We start from the raw sequence: 16,351 nt of genomic DNA, 5'->3' as shown, positions 1-16,351 counted from the left end.
CTTCAGCGCACAGCCGTGGCTCACCTATTACTTATTCAGGAGGAGAGTTGTGGATATTTAATGTTGTGTTGTTGGGCCTTTTTTTTTGTTTATTGTCTTCTTCCTGCTCGGCATTCATCCCTCTTTGCTCCTTTGCGTCGCCTTCATGCTGCATCTTGTGTTGTGCAGCACGTCATTCCCACTCACTCGTTGCTTTTTTTGTTTTTTTTTTGCAAAAAAAGCAAGAACCTTTGCTCTGTGGCTGTGCGGCCAAAAGTCAACATAAGTGTGTGTGTGTGTGTGTGTGTGTGTGTGTGCTCCCTTTTCATGCTTCAGGTGATTTTACAGTGTCGAGCAGCGAGAACAGGATACCCTGTACTCTCATCCCTCCATGTCTGCATTATTAATTGTCTGTGGTACCAACCATAACTATTTGGACGCTGCAGGCACCCGGTACCTAAAATTAAAAGCAGTGATTGCATCCCATTTGAAAGACATAATAACACTCTTCAAAGTTACGTTTTGCTCCCACAAAAGACTGTGTAGACTTGATTTAACTGCAAGAGAAACGAAGCAAAAATGAGGGCTTAGCAAATATCTTTATTAGCTTTTTTGTCGTGTGTGTGTGTGTGTGTGTGTGTGTGTGTGTGTGTGAGAGTACACCTTCAAGATTCATGTGCCATACTGTAGCTGGTGGCGGGAGGGGGTTGGGTGGGGGGGGGGGGGGGGGGGATTGGTCAAAGCAACATAAATGAGGGTGGAACACATTCATCAAGGTGGCAGAGATTTGAGACTGGAGAGGCCCATCCAATCACCGGCGGAGAATAAAGGGGGAGAGGCATAAAAGTCCACACAGCAAGGTCATTTGAAAAAGAGGCTGATAAGACGAAGGGATCAAATCTCCAGTACGGACGAGGCCCTCCTCTTGATGTCTGTCCCCATTAACTAAAGCCCTCGCCTGGCTGGTACACTCACTGCCACGCCTCAGCTGTCTGATACAATGAAGGGAAAGTAAAAAAAGAAGAAGAAGAAGAAGAAGAAGACTCGCCCGCCGTGCTTTTACTGCTTTTATTTTGTCACCAAAATTTATGGGTCTGCTTGTAATTTAGTTTTTTAACCTTTCCTTCTTTCTTTTTTTTTGGGGGGGTCTTATTTCTTGTTCAGACATTACTTTAAACGCTCTGGTTTTTATTGTATTTTATCACAGGGCCCGACACCAAATCCAGGCCTGGTTACTGTGTGTTTTACCCTCCTGTCTTGCTTGTCATGCGGGCCCGTCTGATTTGTGGCATCACACAGCCTTCCCCCTGCTCCGGCTGTTTGTGTATTTGTATATTGGAGCATTGGCAGCTGTATTGCTCTCTCTCTCTCTCTCTCTCTCTCTCACACACACACACACACACACACACACACACACACACACACTGCAGTATGGATTTAGTCAGTTTGTGGTTTTACCGCAGTCACAGTCTGGTGTCCACACACACACACACACACACACACACACACACACACATAAAGCCCACGTGTACAAACACACACACAGTCAATCCTACAGCAGGTTTACTATGTCACACTGGGGGCTGCTGTGTAATTGGGTGAATCTGCTCTCCGGCACGCTACAGAGATAGCCCTTTAAAATTTCACTTCACTTCTGGGAGTGTAAACAAACCTTGGGATTACTAGGGGTGTAAATCCACATTCCACCATTGCTCTCCTTCTCTAACAACCCCCCCCCCCCCCCTTTTTTTTTTTTCTTTTTTCCTGCTGGCCACCTACTTTGACAGTTTAGGGGTCGGTTAGGTGTTTGCTCAGTATTTGGACTGTGTTCGGACATCTGTCTGTCTTCCTGTGTTTTATGACTGTCAGCATGTTTAACAGTGAGCGTGTCCATCTCGTCGTGGGTATGCGTGCGTGCATGCGTCAGTGAGGTGCTCGCTGTAGGCGTGTACTTTAGCGTGTCTGTCGCGTGGCGGCGTGCAGCTTTCGGCCTGTGTGTTCTCCGTGATGGATTGCTTGTCAGGCGGCGGCATAGCACCGCTCTCACCGGCTGACGGAGGCATTAAGTCACCGGTCACGTAGCGGGTTTTTTCGACATTCCTCTGGGGAAAAAAAAAAAAAAAAACACTTTAACCCTTGTCAATCCAGGACGGCTGTCAGATGACAGAGAATGTTACTTAGAAGGTGCTCGGCGCTGAAACAAACCACATGGCCGGATTCATTGGAGTTCAGTGTCTTAATGCAGTTGTGTGGGAGGCGGAGGACCTCATGTCACGCCTTGCTTTTAGATAGGCCAAACGCTGGGGTTACAGGCTACAGACTGTGTGCTACCGCTGTCATAGAGTGACTGTGTGTGTGTGTGTGTATGTGTTTTTTTGTTTTTTTTTTAATCTCTGCAGGCTGTAAGAATGGAAAACATGTAATTTACTGAGAACATCTTCTTGCACTGCAGCAGCCTGGGGGAGTCGTCGATGAGGATGAGGGACGGCGATGTTTCGTCCTTTGTTTTTAATGCAACGTCATCCCCAGGGCTGCTGCTGCTGCTGCCCCCAGAATATGAAAATAGCACACTGAATGTTCACACTGGCACCTAAAGCAAATTTACTTTTCTGTTACAGACAGCTGACGGACTCCCCTGACTATTACCTGTAGGCTCAGGCTATACATTTGGAGAGGACTGTGGATCATTATATGATGTAATATGGACATTACAGTGTTCATTTTGCAACAAGTTGTAATGCTCAATTTATGTTAAAACATACTCATTTATTTCATATACACACCTAATTAGGTCAAGTGACTCAGACCTTATGTTTCCTCATTGTATTGGTGATCCAGTATTTAAGTTTTTCACAATAACATTAAATATTAATGTCTAAATAAGCAACAAATAAATAAGTAAAAAAACTACATCTCTAGTTTTTTTTTGTTTTTATGAAGAGTATAACACTGAAAGACTGACAGTTCCTGGTAACATGAGCAAACAACCCACCAACAGTCATCAGAATTAGATTCAAATATTTCTACATTTTGATCGGCGCAGGGCAACGATGACATCACCTTTTTTTTATAATTGAGCCCCGCCCACTTCAAACCAGTAATAAGAGGACAGAAACTCAAACGCAGAAAGTCTCTCACACGAAATCCCCCAAAACTGCTCCAACTTTTGTTTCCACCTAGGACGCCAAAACTCACACTTAGAAGCCCATTGGAGAAAAAAAACAGGGTCTCTTTAAAGGGTCTTTAAAAACAACATCAACACTGCAATTGAAAATGTACTGACTTAGTCGACTTCCGACAGGGCCTCTTCCCCGTCCATGCAGTGCGGTCTGTTTTTCCTGTCCAGGTATCAAGGAAGGCCTGATGGTTTCGCAGGGGGATTCGATGCTGGGGACATTTGCTGCGAGAAGCTTGGACTTGAAAAGCCGCACGATTTGGGGTTAAAAAATAGGAAGGTGAAGTGGGCCGGACGTGGCGTTTTATTATCAGTCCATTCATCCCAATTCCCTTCTTGTTCTATGTCGCTGTCTGTTACGGGGCGTTTTATTATTTTCGCCTAGTTGTGTTATTCCGTGGTGCACAGCAGCTCTCCACTCACACAGAAACACTGTATATAAACACACGCACTGGGAGTTGTCTGCTGTTGGCCACTGAGCAGCTCAGCTGGAACCGCATTGGGCTACACGCCTCGTTAAGGGCATTTTGGCAACAGCGTATACATAAGTAATTCATTTCTGGTATTAAGTAATAACTTTGATCTCTGGTTTACTACTCTCAGGAGCTAGTGCTGATGTAGTGCGGCAAAAAATATTAACCGCAAGTTCATTTCCCACCACAGTTTTGCATTATGCTGAAACTTGTTTTTTTTTTTTTTTTCTTTTTTGTTTTTTTTGTTGTTTTTTTTTTTTTTATTGAAGAGGCATAATTCACATTAAACACCCTCGCCCCCGTGGCAGACTTCTCAAATTAAGCTGCATTTTGTTCATTTAGCCATGATAAAGTTGTTCATTAGACAATATGCTTTGCCTTATTCTTTGTTATTACCTTGCCATTGTAAATGCCTTGGGAGCAATTAAACATGTGAAGTGCCCAATTTTCCGTCCTCGACTTCCAGTCCTGAACTCTATCTGCGTGTTGCACACATTTCCCATGAACTAATTAAAGTGAATCAATGACACAACCCTTTAAAATGGCGGCATATGTTACGGCCATCAGTGGGGAACAAAGGACCCTCTTAATTATTTTGTTCCTGCCGTTCCTGTAAACGGCTTGTCAAGGCGGCGGACTCAGTAGCCCGACTCCTTGAAATAGGGATGTCATGTTCACACACACACACACACACACACACACACACACAGACACGTATTGTATACACACGCAAACATAGGCAAGCACATGAACACACACACACACACAAACACTGTCCCCAGTTTCTCTGTGACGGCTCCCCCTCTGTCTTATAAAAGACTAGTAATTGTACTACAACAATGACAATATAAGTGCTTAAGTGTGACGGTCCCTTACTCCTCAAAAGCGCAGCGTCCCTTATCCATCATTGGCTCTGGGGAACAATTTCTTGGATGCTGACAACCATATCTTGATATTTCTTCCTGTTGTAAAGCCCTCCTCTGGCCCATGTTGTCTTTGGTCAAGTCCAATTTTGAAAAGTGTGTTACAGCCTGAAATAAACACACGTATATCCCGATCCTTTCAGCCTCCGCAGGGTGTTCCTCATTCATTTGCCCTGTTCCTCCGCTGCGTTCGGCGGCCCTGCTGAAACAGGCAGTTTAGCATGGGTATGCTTTAGTCCCGTTATGAAGACTGATGGGCTTAGGGAGACCACGTTTATTTATTTAGTTATTTTTTCTCCTGCCTCGCAATTATTCACCGCGCCTCTCTGTAATCTGAAATGCTTACATCTGATACAAATATAAAGCATCATGGTAGAGGACAGCCACCAGTTTTAGTCACAGCCTGGGCTGTAGATCATATGAGAGTTTGGTGGAAAATGGTGACAAATGAAGAGATGGGAGGTTTGAGGCTGCACTGGCAAATGACAAAAAAGTTCCCACATGCCAGTTGTTTATGAGCGTGCTTATTTGTTTAAGGGTTTCCCTCAATGCCCATCTGCGGTGTTGCCATAAATGCCCATCTGCAGCCCAGGAATCTAAAACTGGCTTTGACTACTGTAGGAAAATCAACTGGCGGTGCTCCAAGTATGTCATCTTCTCCTCTGAGAGAATAGACGGACGGGGATGGATGGACGGATGAAAGGATGCCTCGACACGCTTGTTTCTCCACCTCGTTACAACCGTTTCTGTGTTATCAAGAGCTTTTGGCCTGCCACACTACAGCACAGCGCTACACTTTGTGTTTGACAATACTCTGCCTCACAGCGCTAATCGCCTCTTAATTCTTGCGTTATACCCCCATCCGTGCGCGTGCATTTCAATCAAATAGGTGGCACTGTCCAAAAATAGTGCTGGTGGTACTGCCTGGAGAGATGGGCTGTCAGTCTCCCCGTCTGATCATGAGCTATTATCCTCTCTGCCCACAGACAGGAGGGAGAGCTACACCAGTGTCTATGTGATCATGATCAATACATAATCACTTTGCTGTCACTGCAATGGCGCTATCAGGGGACAGACCAGCCATTTTAGAAAAAGGGTTTGGCACGCCATCTTTCTGACCTAGAAAAGCGGGAGGGAGGATGAGCAGTGGCTAAGTGAAGGCTGGACTCATTTAAACAGTCATTGCCATGGGATGCATTATTACATTGTCACTACGCTTGGGTTCATTACATTAGTTTGCAATGTGCCGTTGTAGAAGTGACAGTTATGAGAGCAGAAAAAAATATTTACTGGCCAACAGACAGACGGACGACTGTCTAATTCTTAATGACAGGGGGAGCAGCTACAGCGAGCACGCCGTTAACATCATTTGTTCCGTGGCTTAGTTGAACAGTTGTCTAATTGGCTGGTGAGTTGCAATTTCTGAATATTGAACCACCTTTTCACATTCATTTATCACAGTCAAGAAGTCTATTTCTGTTGATACTAGCCAAATTGGTTGTGAAGAGTTTACCTGATTCAAAGATTTGCCTGAGCGCATGAGAGACGTTATAACGGCAGTCAGAGGCTCAGCAGTCTTTCTCTAGACTTTGAAATGTCGGGGATAGGGCCAGCACAGCATCACAGGATGTTGTGAAGTAAGACATTTATAAAACCGTGTGAGAATGTGAGAGGAAAGGGATTGGTGAACGATCCCAATAAATGCAGCATTAACGCCACGTTGGACGCAGGTATGGTGCACCACGACTGCGTCTACTTTGCATATTCTAAGACAAATCAGCATCCACTACAGCAGTCCCTGTGAGAAAAGTGACACCTTTCTGGTTTTAATAAAGTCAAACAGTGATTCCAATGATTCCATTTATTTTTTTTGTTGTGATCTCGGCTGTCTAAAAAGCTTTACAGCGTTCAGTCCTCTCTGCCAGAGGCCCCTTGACATGGACTCGCCTCATTTGTCGAGTTGTGACGTTTAGCCCACAAAGGTGTAGGGCTTATGGGAAATGTTCGCCAATATTAAAGAAACCCGCCATATTAGATGATTTTTCAACAAATGAAGCTCAGCGTAAGTCCAGTCAGGAAGACTATCTTTTGCTCATTCGTTCACAATCCCTCTCTCCCTCTTCCTGTTTCTCTAATCAGCTGATCATGGGCGTTTACTCTCTCACTACCCAATGAGATTTTGCCGCAATCTCCATCAGCCAATCACATTGCTGCTGCCAAAACCTAAATCTGTTCTCCTGTCGCTCGCTGTCAGCTGTCATCACGTGAGCTCATCAGATGACCACTCCTCACCACATGCAGATCTTCAGCATCCTTTCACCCCCACCACCATGGTCTAGTCTCCATCGGGGGGGGGGGGGGGACTAAAACATGATGCCGTCATGATGGGGCCTAATCGCCAGACTTTTCGCATGTCTTATCTTTATCATGCATGTGTGAAAGAAATATTTGTTCAGTCTCTCCCGATTGAGCTGCCCCTGCGTAGACATCTGAAGCGGGCCACAGGACACGCTGTTGAGAGAGGCTCTGCTCCAAGGCGGTGCAAGTGTCGCTGCAAATGTCAGTGGGATTTTGAATGAGCTTTTCTTACTTCTGGAACAAATCCCGGGAGGTTTTGGCTTCGGCTCTCTATCAAAGCTAACTGCCAGTGTTTTAGCTGCTCGCTTTTAGCGGCTAGTTAGTGTGCAATTTTGTTTGCAGCATGTAGCTTTATAGCTAACAGGCTGACGTTTCATAAAACTTTTTTTTTTTTTTTTTTTACTGTAAAGAAAATATCAAAAACAGCCATATCTGTTAAGTTCTTCTGAGACGGCAGCATTTTACTTTGTCAGTTGACTAGCTGTAGACCTCAAACATGGCTGCTAAAAGAGTGCGGCGTGTTCTAATATAAGAAAACGTTCTAATATGTAATATTTGCTTTGTGCATACCTTATTGTTGCAAAAAACCAGCAAAAGTAAAGTATGTGCTGTCATGCACACTTCTGCCCCTCTATTTATCCCTGCATTTCTCCCTCTCTCTCTCGACCCCCACGGTGTAAAGCCAGTCAGACATAAACAGTATTGTTTTACCCGGGTAGGGCTCACAGCAGGGCACTGTTAGCCCCACGCCTCATGCAGCCCACAGCTCTCCCCATGCCTCAGTGATATCCCTTCTCTATGGCTCAGTGCCTGCATACATATGAATGCCCCCTGTCTTCTACCCTTCACGCTTCTGAGCCGGTCCAAGCCGAGCAGAGCTGAGATGTTACGCAGCTGTCATGCTTGTTGGACGGAGGGATGTGGAGGAGAAGTCTAGCAATCCCAGCAATGGTAAATGAACTGTAATGACACATTCTTTTCGAGTGATTATAGGTATGATGGTACTTGCGCTGAGAGTGCTTCCCTGTGGCGCGGTTTGCTGAGTTGTGCTAAGCATGCTGAGGGTGAATTCTGGGCAACAGGGGGTGGAGGGGGGGGGGGGGGGGGGGGGGGGGGGCAGCTCATATTCTTGTGAGATCAACTGGAAAATAGAGCCTCTGCGCATATAAACATTGTAAAAAAGGCGTAGTAATAGTTTTGTGCAATGCAGTGTTTTTCACTTTTGCGGAATATCTCATAAAGTGAGCTATACAGTTGTACAATAGTCTGATGGGGTTTTTTTTGTCATCCAGTTTGTTCAAGACACTTAATTGTGAGTCCCATCACACACAGTTTCAAACAATGGTGTTCATTTATCAAGAATATACAATATTCCTCATTTTCACGTCATCGCCCAGCAGCTGTCTTTGATGCCCTTAGCTGGGGGTAAATGAACATCTTACTTTTGAACACTGTGGACACTTCATTGCTTACGTGTTTCCTTTATGTCACCTGAAATGTCTGAATGGTGGACATACTCCTGACAAGTCCCCCCCCCCAAAAAAAAATCAAAAAAATGAAAAATCCCTATTTGTAGACAAAGCTGCAGACAAGTGCTACGTTTCATTTTCAAATTCATTTCCTGTTCCTGCCACCCTGCAGTGTCCAGTAAGTGTCTGCAAACGAGCATCTCGTGATGGCTCAAAGCCACATCTTCATGACCCGCCACTGTCTGATTATCTTTGCAATACTTCCAAGGAAATAAGCAGGCCACACGGACGGAGCCGTGTTGCGGGATAATGTGTTACATAAATAAGCTGCAATGTCCTTCCACAGCCATTGTGTGTCACATCGGGGCTGTACCCCCGCCCCCTTCCCCCCAATTTATCCTCTCTCTGGTTCAAGGAAGATTCCTATTGATTTCCTATCACTGAGCCAGTGTACAGAGTAAATAGGAAGTGGGTGCCCTATTATTTCTGTCGGTTGATAAAACAGGAGGCTAGACCCCCATGTCTTTATTCTGAGGCCCTTTTAGAAACTGCGCGCCCTTCAACCAAAAAAAACAACAGCTGTAAATTTGACGGAAATGCCTCATACGCAGTAATGGCATCCTTTGAAATGAGTGAAGCGTTTAAATTATTGGTGTGGTTTTAAATCCTGTGAACTTTGGGACGTGATTAATGAGATTACACTCAGCGTGGGAAAACAACCGTTAATGCGGGCCGTATTTTCCTACATGCTTAATGCGTGTCACTCTGTGGGCTACTGCCCAAACCAACAGAGGGAGATTTGCTTTCCCAGGGAAAGGTTATACGCAATCCTTCAGTGTCTGGGCATCTGCTAGACAGCGGGAGAAAAGTGAGACTAATCCATTTAGACAGGAAGTAGCATGATTGCACCCACTTGCACATTTCAAACAGGTTTGACAAAGAGTGGTGCGTAAGAAACAGTTTTGTAGGTAGAAAGTTGCCACAGCAGTGGAGTGCACAGGACATCAGTTGCATATTTTTTTTTTCCGTTGTAGGCTTTTTACATGCCTAATTCCTCCCCGGCTGGTTTTTGTTTCTTGCAGCCATTCAGCTTCTTTTTTTTTTTTCCATCCCTGGAAGTTTATAGGTGTTGTGTTGCTATTATTGTAATCGCCACAATGCTACAGGCTTCAAATGAAAGCCGGAGACAATATTCCTCCTACAATCGAGTTTCTGTGCCCATCGCCTGGCCTACAGCTGCATCCATTTCTGCAGTGTCCCTGAAATTTCTGCGCATTATCAAGGGGAAGGACGAGCTAATCTGCACTGATTTGAAACAGGACCAAAACACTGGCTTTCCTAATCCCTCATTTTTTTTTATCAGGGGTGGTGAGGAGCATTTTACCCTGTGGGAGGGAAAGAAAGAGGAGCTATTTCATGCTTCACCGGTTCCACTGTTTTTATGAAGATTTTTTTTCCCCTACCCTCTGCTTCCCTCCACTTCAATCCATAGTGTAACTGAATTTATAAAACCTGTTTGCAATAGTCAGACACCTTTTTAAAAGTACGAAGGTACTTTTCATAATTAGGCATGTGTAGATGGCTGCCTTCTCCCTCTGTAGTAGTAGTAATTTAACTTTAAGGCAGATAAGGCTCTGTATCTCTGAAAAAAAGGAGGTGCAATTTCCTTAGCTGTCTCTCATTTTATTCATTTGACAATTGGCAAACACCTATGGCACACGGGATATAATTTGCTTCCCAGCATTACTGCATGAGCGCACCAATTTGGGTTATTGCACACATCTGTGGAATATAATTCATATAATTATGTTTCCTTACATTCTGTCAACCAATTTATTTGATGTTTTATTTCCTTACCAAGCGCGTTTGTTTCCCACATAATGCCGGGTTTGTAGGCAGAACTGTGAATAGCACACAGGGATAGCCTCATGCTAATGATGTTATCCTATATGGTGTGTAGATTTGAGGTAATGTGAGCATTTTCAACATCTCACATTCAGTCTACGGAGAGTAGACTCAATGCAATGATGAGTGTTAATAGCCATTGAAATGTGATAACTGGAATATCACGCTCACCGTTTATTTCATTTAAATTGGGAGTAAGTGACCTGAGCGGCAGCACCAGTGGATTCAAGTAGACACAATTTCGAGTCTATCAGCAGCTGACATCAAGTTATAACATGCTGTTTTAGTTGTTGTTGTTGTTTTGTTTTTTTGTTTTTTTTGCTAGTGCTATCACAGCAAGCAGAAACACAGACAGAAAGAGAGCTCATTGATCTGCTGTGATCTAAAAACTGCAAAAAGACATGGGGTGTAACAAGCAGTGTGAAATTTACAAGGTAAGCTTTGGCAACACAACAGCGTGGGTCATCATAAGACTATGAATTACTAGAACACCTCTGTCTCAGAGGACCACTTGAGGCTCTCTCACTGTGAAATAATTGGGTTGCAACAGTGGAACTGCTACTCTAGTTGTGAGTGCAAAGGTGGCTTTTGCTTTGTTTTGCTGTTACAAGACCACAGGCACGGCGGTGACCATTAATCAACGCTTGACACGTGTGGCTGACGTCATGAAGGAGATGCAGGAGATAAAAAACTGGATCTCAAAAAAAAAAAACATGAAAAGCTATTTATGAAAAGGCCCCTTTTCTGCTTTTGCAGTGGTTATGCTGAATTGGTTTTGGTTTGGAGATAAAATATGTATTCCCAGAGTTTTGTTTTGAACTTCTTGTAGGTCAGATGTATCTTAAGTCATCTCTGTGCTGCACATTGGTCAGTTGGAGATTGCTTCAGTCCCTGCAGTGGCAGCGAAAGACAACATGCCAGCAGAATACAGATGTCTGATTTGCAGGTTACACCCTGTAGACGCTGCAGGGACACAACAAATCTGGCGGGTTTTTTTTTTTTATGTTTTTAATTCATGACCGAAAAACCTCTGAATCACCACGCTCGCACTCGGCGCGGGTCTTCACGACAAGCCTCTCCGTCTGCAGTGGACAGACTGAGGTGCCCGTGGCGGGACCTGAGCCGTCTGCGACGAGGGACGCCTCCCTTTGTTGTCGCAATACCTCTTTAACATCTTTCACAGAAACAATTACCATACCATCTGTAGCTTCCTGCCAGCGTGTTGCTCACTGTCAGCATGTCAGCCTCTTCTCCCTCCGTCTTCCTCTCTCGCACACACACACTCCCTCACGCTGAGACTGATGAGGAGCTAGGTCACTGTGAATTAAAATGGATGAGTTTAATTGCGTTAATAGTCTCTTTATATTCCCTTTCTCAGTGCGTTTTTCCCTGATACCTTCTAATAGAGCTATGAATGGCGGATTGAATTGTCACTAATCTATTCTCTGATTGGCCTTGAGCGTTTGGCAGAGTTGGTGTATTGATGAAGGTCTTTGCGTACTTTTTCTGCAAACCTCATTTAATAAAGGACTTAATTTCTGCGACATTGAGTATTGTTGGGGTGAAGGTAATGGCACATTGCTCCAGTGTTAAAGGAATAGTGATATAGCATTTTAAAATATACTCGGGCCAACAGTTACATTAATGTAGCCAAACTTTTAATTGGGCAAACTCATTTGAGAAGGTTAAGCGTTTCCTTCCTGTTTGTTAGACTCTTTAAGTGATACATTTGATTATCTTATAATATCTATCTAAGTGTTTGCGACGCACATTTTGGTCTGCATTTTTTTTAGGGACCAATAAAAAGCATGGTAAAGTAAAGTTTGGCCACCGGCACATACATTTACTTTCTCCTGCTGTGTTACAATGAGCATGCGACGCATCCGTCACTGTCATGTTGATTTGCACTCGAGCTAACATATCCAGCAGACGCTAGCATCACAAGAGGCTAAACGACTAATCCACACTGACACGGCTGGTTTGCTCAGTTGGGCCAAACACCCTTTATAACATATTTCATCTGTAGTCACGTCACATTTGCCTAAAGTAATTGGCATTTTGATGGCAGAACTGCGCACGCACACACACACACACACACACACACACACACACGGTCAGGAGGCAAATTAAGGGCATGTGGTTGCACAGTACAAGATAGAGTTGTGTGCATGTGTACCTGCATGCTTGTTCAAATATCATGTTGTTTTTGAGTTCAGACCCCGAAAACACTACATTTGTTTATTATTTCACTGCAGATTGGTGGGGTCAAAAGGGGTGGGGGTCTTTTTTTTCCCTGTCTGCTGAAGAGAGTGCAACATGTTTTGAAGAGCAGGGGAGGGCAAATATCAAGCATGTCTGATACAGATGGGACCGGATTTTCCAGCAAATCAACCCCACATAGGGCAGAATAGTTTCATCCTGATTGGCTCAGCACTTCCAGATTTCTTAGCACAGAGCTCTGTCGAGATGATTGCCTATGGAGTTTTAGTTCATAACTCTGTCTTTCCTGCCCCACAGGTACCCCAGTTACCCGGGTAACAGCCACAGATGCCGACGATCCAGTGTACGGGAACAGCGCTAAACTAGTCTACAGCATACTGGAGGGACAACCATATTTCTCCATAGACCCCAACTCAGGTAAATGCGGTTCTGTGCTTGTTGGTGTTTTAGGATTTTGAGCTTAATCTCTATTCCGTGGGCACACACGCTGTGAGGGTTGTGTTCCTCCACCACAAATGTAATTCGAAGACAAAGCAACACACACTGGAGGCCATTTCGGAGCACGTTTGACACATCGGATTCAAGGGGCACCTGTGCGGGATGGCCGCCTCGAGTTGCTTAAGTATTACACTACAAATAGCATGCAGATCTGTACAAAGTAAAATGCACAATAATTTGGAGGTCCGGTTGTGATCACCATGACTTAAAGAGAAAAGGAGACATAAAAGGAGGACACCTCTGTTAGGCAGACAAAGCCCTTTGTGCTGTTATTCATTGTTTGCCTTGACAAAGCCTGACATGAAGATTTCTGTGAGATCGAAAACGTTGCGTCATTAATTTTAATGGGAGCTATTAATACAGTGTGCAAATCCTTTGTCTGTTTCCAACCAATGGAGAGCACAGTGTATTACAAAATGTAATGAATGAACGCCACGCCCATCACGGGACAAAAAGGAAAGAAACAGGCTTTACAGTGCAACAGAGATCACATCTAAGGTTTATTCCAATAGCCTTTTTCCTCTAGACGGGGGCCAGCCACATCAGGCCAGGGCCTTTTAGTATTTTAACATTGTCCCTTTTTCATTACCTGCTTCAACTTAGATAAATGAGCTCACAAAGTCACCTCACGTCAAGTAGTGGGCTATCGCTATCAGACTGAGTCTCCAGGTAAGTACGTCCAACTGAATGTGAGGAATATCTTTACCTTAGAAAGGTCCGACTTATTGTACATCGACAGGCTGACAAAGCTATTCTAGTGGAGTCCTAGAATAAAAATATAGAGCTGAAATGAGGATAATATGGGACCTTTAAATGGAAAAAGAAAGACGTGGTGAGGTGACAGCTGTAAGTGAGAAGTGTATTTAATGTACATGCAGGTGCTACAGGTTGAACAGTTTCCAGCAAGTGGAGTTGCAACAGCTTCCCCACCTGCTGGCCCATCTGAGAAAATCTCACTCTGTTGCTGTGCATTATGCTTAGAATGCAAACATTTTCTGAAAGGACAAAAAAAATGGATTTATAGTAAAAAAAGAAAAAAGAAAAAGGAACCTCCTCAGCAGACCTCATGGCAACTATGTTAACGAGTGTGCTGTTCACCACTATGTAAATGTCTGTTATTATGTAACCTCGCCTCTTTCCAGCAAGCCCGTGAGGGACAACATTAGCAAATGCACGCTAAAAGGGAGCTGACAGTGTTGGTTAATGCTTAAAAAGTTGTGTAACAACAAAAGGACTGCAGGTAACTCAGCCCATCTGTTTTCTGAAATGCTTGTAGATCATCGCTGCATGGGGCTGCTGTTAACTCAGGCTCCCAGGCTCGCTCCCTTCCTCTACCACTTCCCTCTGCAGCTGCGCACTCATGCACATGAACAGCACGCTGGGGCTTAAAAAAATATGTATAAGTGGGGGGGTTCCATAACTAAAATGAGGGGTGTATAGCTTAAATTTAAATAATGCAGCCACACGGTGAGAAAAATGAGCAAAAAAAAGCACCCACACAGCTGACAGGCTGAGTGAAACAGAAATAAGATCCTCACCTTCATCAGGCTTGTCAGATCAGTTAATGACATCACAAATGGAAAGTATTATATATACACACACACACACAATATTACTTCATAAAAATCACCCTGGCCCTAAATAAAGCTGATACTCACGACAGGAAGTACAGGCCACACATGTAGGTGGGTGAGGACAAAAAGTATGCCTCTATCAGTGGGACGCATCAACACACATGCAGTGGTTTCTCTATTATGTTTGTCCTGGTTTAGCCAGGTCAACTGATGCGAGTGATACAATGTAAGGTTCAACAATGGGCTGCATGAAAGTCCTTATTAAAACTACAAAACCATAAGATCCGTATGAGCAGAGCTGGACATCACTGAGCGGCATGTTTCATTTAGCTCATCGGTCGTCCTAAAATGCTAAATGGGCCAGCGCTCATACGCTGCTGCGTAACATCATTGCGTTATGAATTCAAAATAACAATAATTACTTCTTCCTTTCACAAGGCAAACTCTTCGGCAGCGTCATCATGCATAAAGTTATCTCAAAACAGATTCCAGATTGGATCTTTAATTGCTTTTCCAGCTGACTTTTTAACATGTGTCTGTAAGCAATATGATTAAATAATGGTGAAATGACATTAATAAGAAATGAGATGGAAATCGACTGCTCACAATTTGGAAAACAGCGCACAATAAACAAGCTTCAAGAAAGGGAGTCTCAAAATTTATGTGCATAATTAGGGCGAACGCTCACTTCGACACATAGACACGGGGCCCGTCCTCGCCCGCCATAGGCGTCACAAACTCGGAGCATCTGCAGCGGAACGTGGCTATAGACGACACACTGAACGGACAATTTAAGGATTAGCATTCATGCTTTCTGCGAGTGCAGATGGCTCATTCAAGTGAGCCAGATGTTTTAATGAATGTTAATGAAAAATAAAAGGTGAGGGGGGAAAACAACCATTAGAATGCGTTTGACACTTGCAACGGCACATTGGAAACGAAAAAGCATTCAATAAATAAATAAACATCATGCCCCAATTCATCACTTGGTTAATAGTTGTTGAGAAAAAAAAAAAAAAAAAAAAAGCAACAACAAAAAAACGTTGAGGCAAATATCTATGGAAATGAGTGTTTGTCTATCCTCCCTTTTCAGTGATTAGGAATTAATTTGAATAATTAACGATGATCAACAGAGATGAGAGTGTTGCTTCTAGCAGGATGACTGAAGTATGTTTATGTGTGTGTGTGTGTGTGTGTGTGTGTGTGTGTGTGTGTGTGGGAGAGGGAGTATGAGTGACTTGTTTGTGTTGCTCTTTTTATTTATCGATTCATTTGTCAGCGTGACTAGAGGAGAGGCAGGCTTACCTTTCTGATGCCAGTCGGAGCTCGCACTAAAATCACACTCAGCAGGCACTTTTTTTTTTTTTTTACTGCGTGGACCAGTGACATAATACAGTGTACAGTAGAGTACTTCCATGAGCAGACATTAGAATCAGAATGAGTTGTATTCATATCCTTAATTTGATTGGACATGTTCATGGTCTAAAACGGTGGCCGATTTCTTGTTTTAAGGCGTATCTGTGCTCGCTCACTCTGTCCTTCAGACGCTCTTTGTGTGTTCCATGTGCATTTACAAGGACAAGTGAGTCAATATACTACATACTGCATGTGGTGCTCTGTGGTGCAGTGCTCTATTAAATGACATTATTGTAATTATTATTATTATTGGTCGCAGGAGTAGAAGTCGTAAAATCGGTCAAATTAAAAATATGCTAAACTATCCCTGTGTTAACACTGCATTGCCTTTTGAATGAGGACGTTCATTTATCATTTTAAA

General features: G+C 43.7%; 1 protein-coding gene across 2 annotated transcripts in view; it reads left to right on the top strand.

Annotated features, from left to right (window-relative positions):
- cdh8 (cadherin 8) overlaps positions 1 to 16,351 on the top strand; it is an 83,100-nt gene that overhangs the window by 41,322 nt on the left and 25,427 nt on the right. For both annotated transcript variants that reach the window (XM_070909233.1, XM_070909226.1), the window contains exon 3: positions 12,800 to 12,919. In XM_070909233.1, the coding sequence (XP_070765334.1) occupies positions 12,800 to 12,919 (120 nt within the window). The remainder of the gene's footprint in view (positions 1 to 12,799; positions 12,920 to 16,351) is intronic.

The sequence above is a fragment of the Enoplosus armatus genome, chromosome 1, assembly GCF_043641665.1.
Source record: "Enoplosus armatus isolate fEnoArm2 chromosome 1, fEnoArm2.hap1, whole genome shotgun sequence".
NCBI lineage: Eukaryota > Metazoa > Chordata > Actinopteri > Centrarchiformes > Enoplosidae > Enoplosus > Enoplosus armatus.
This window is presented reverse-complemented; position numbering and strand designations above follow the sequence as displayed.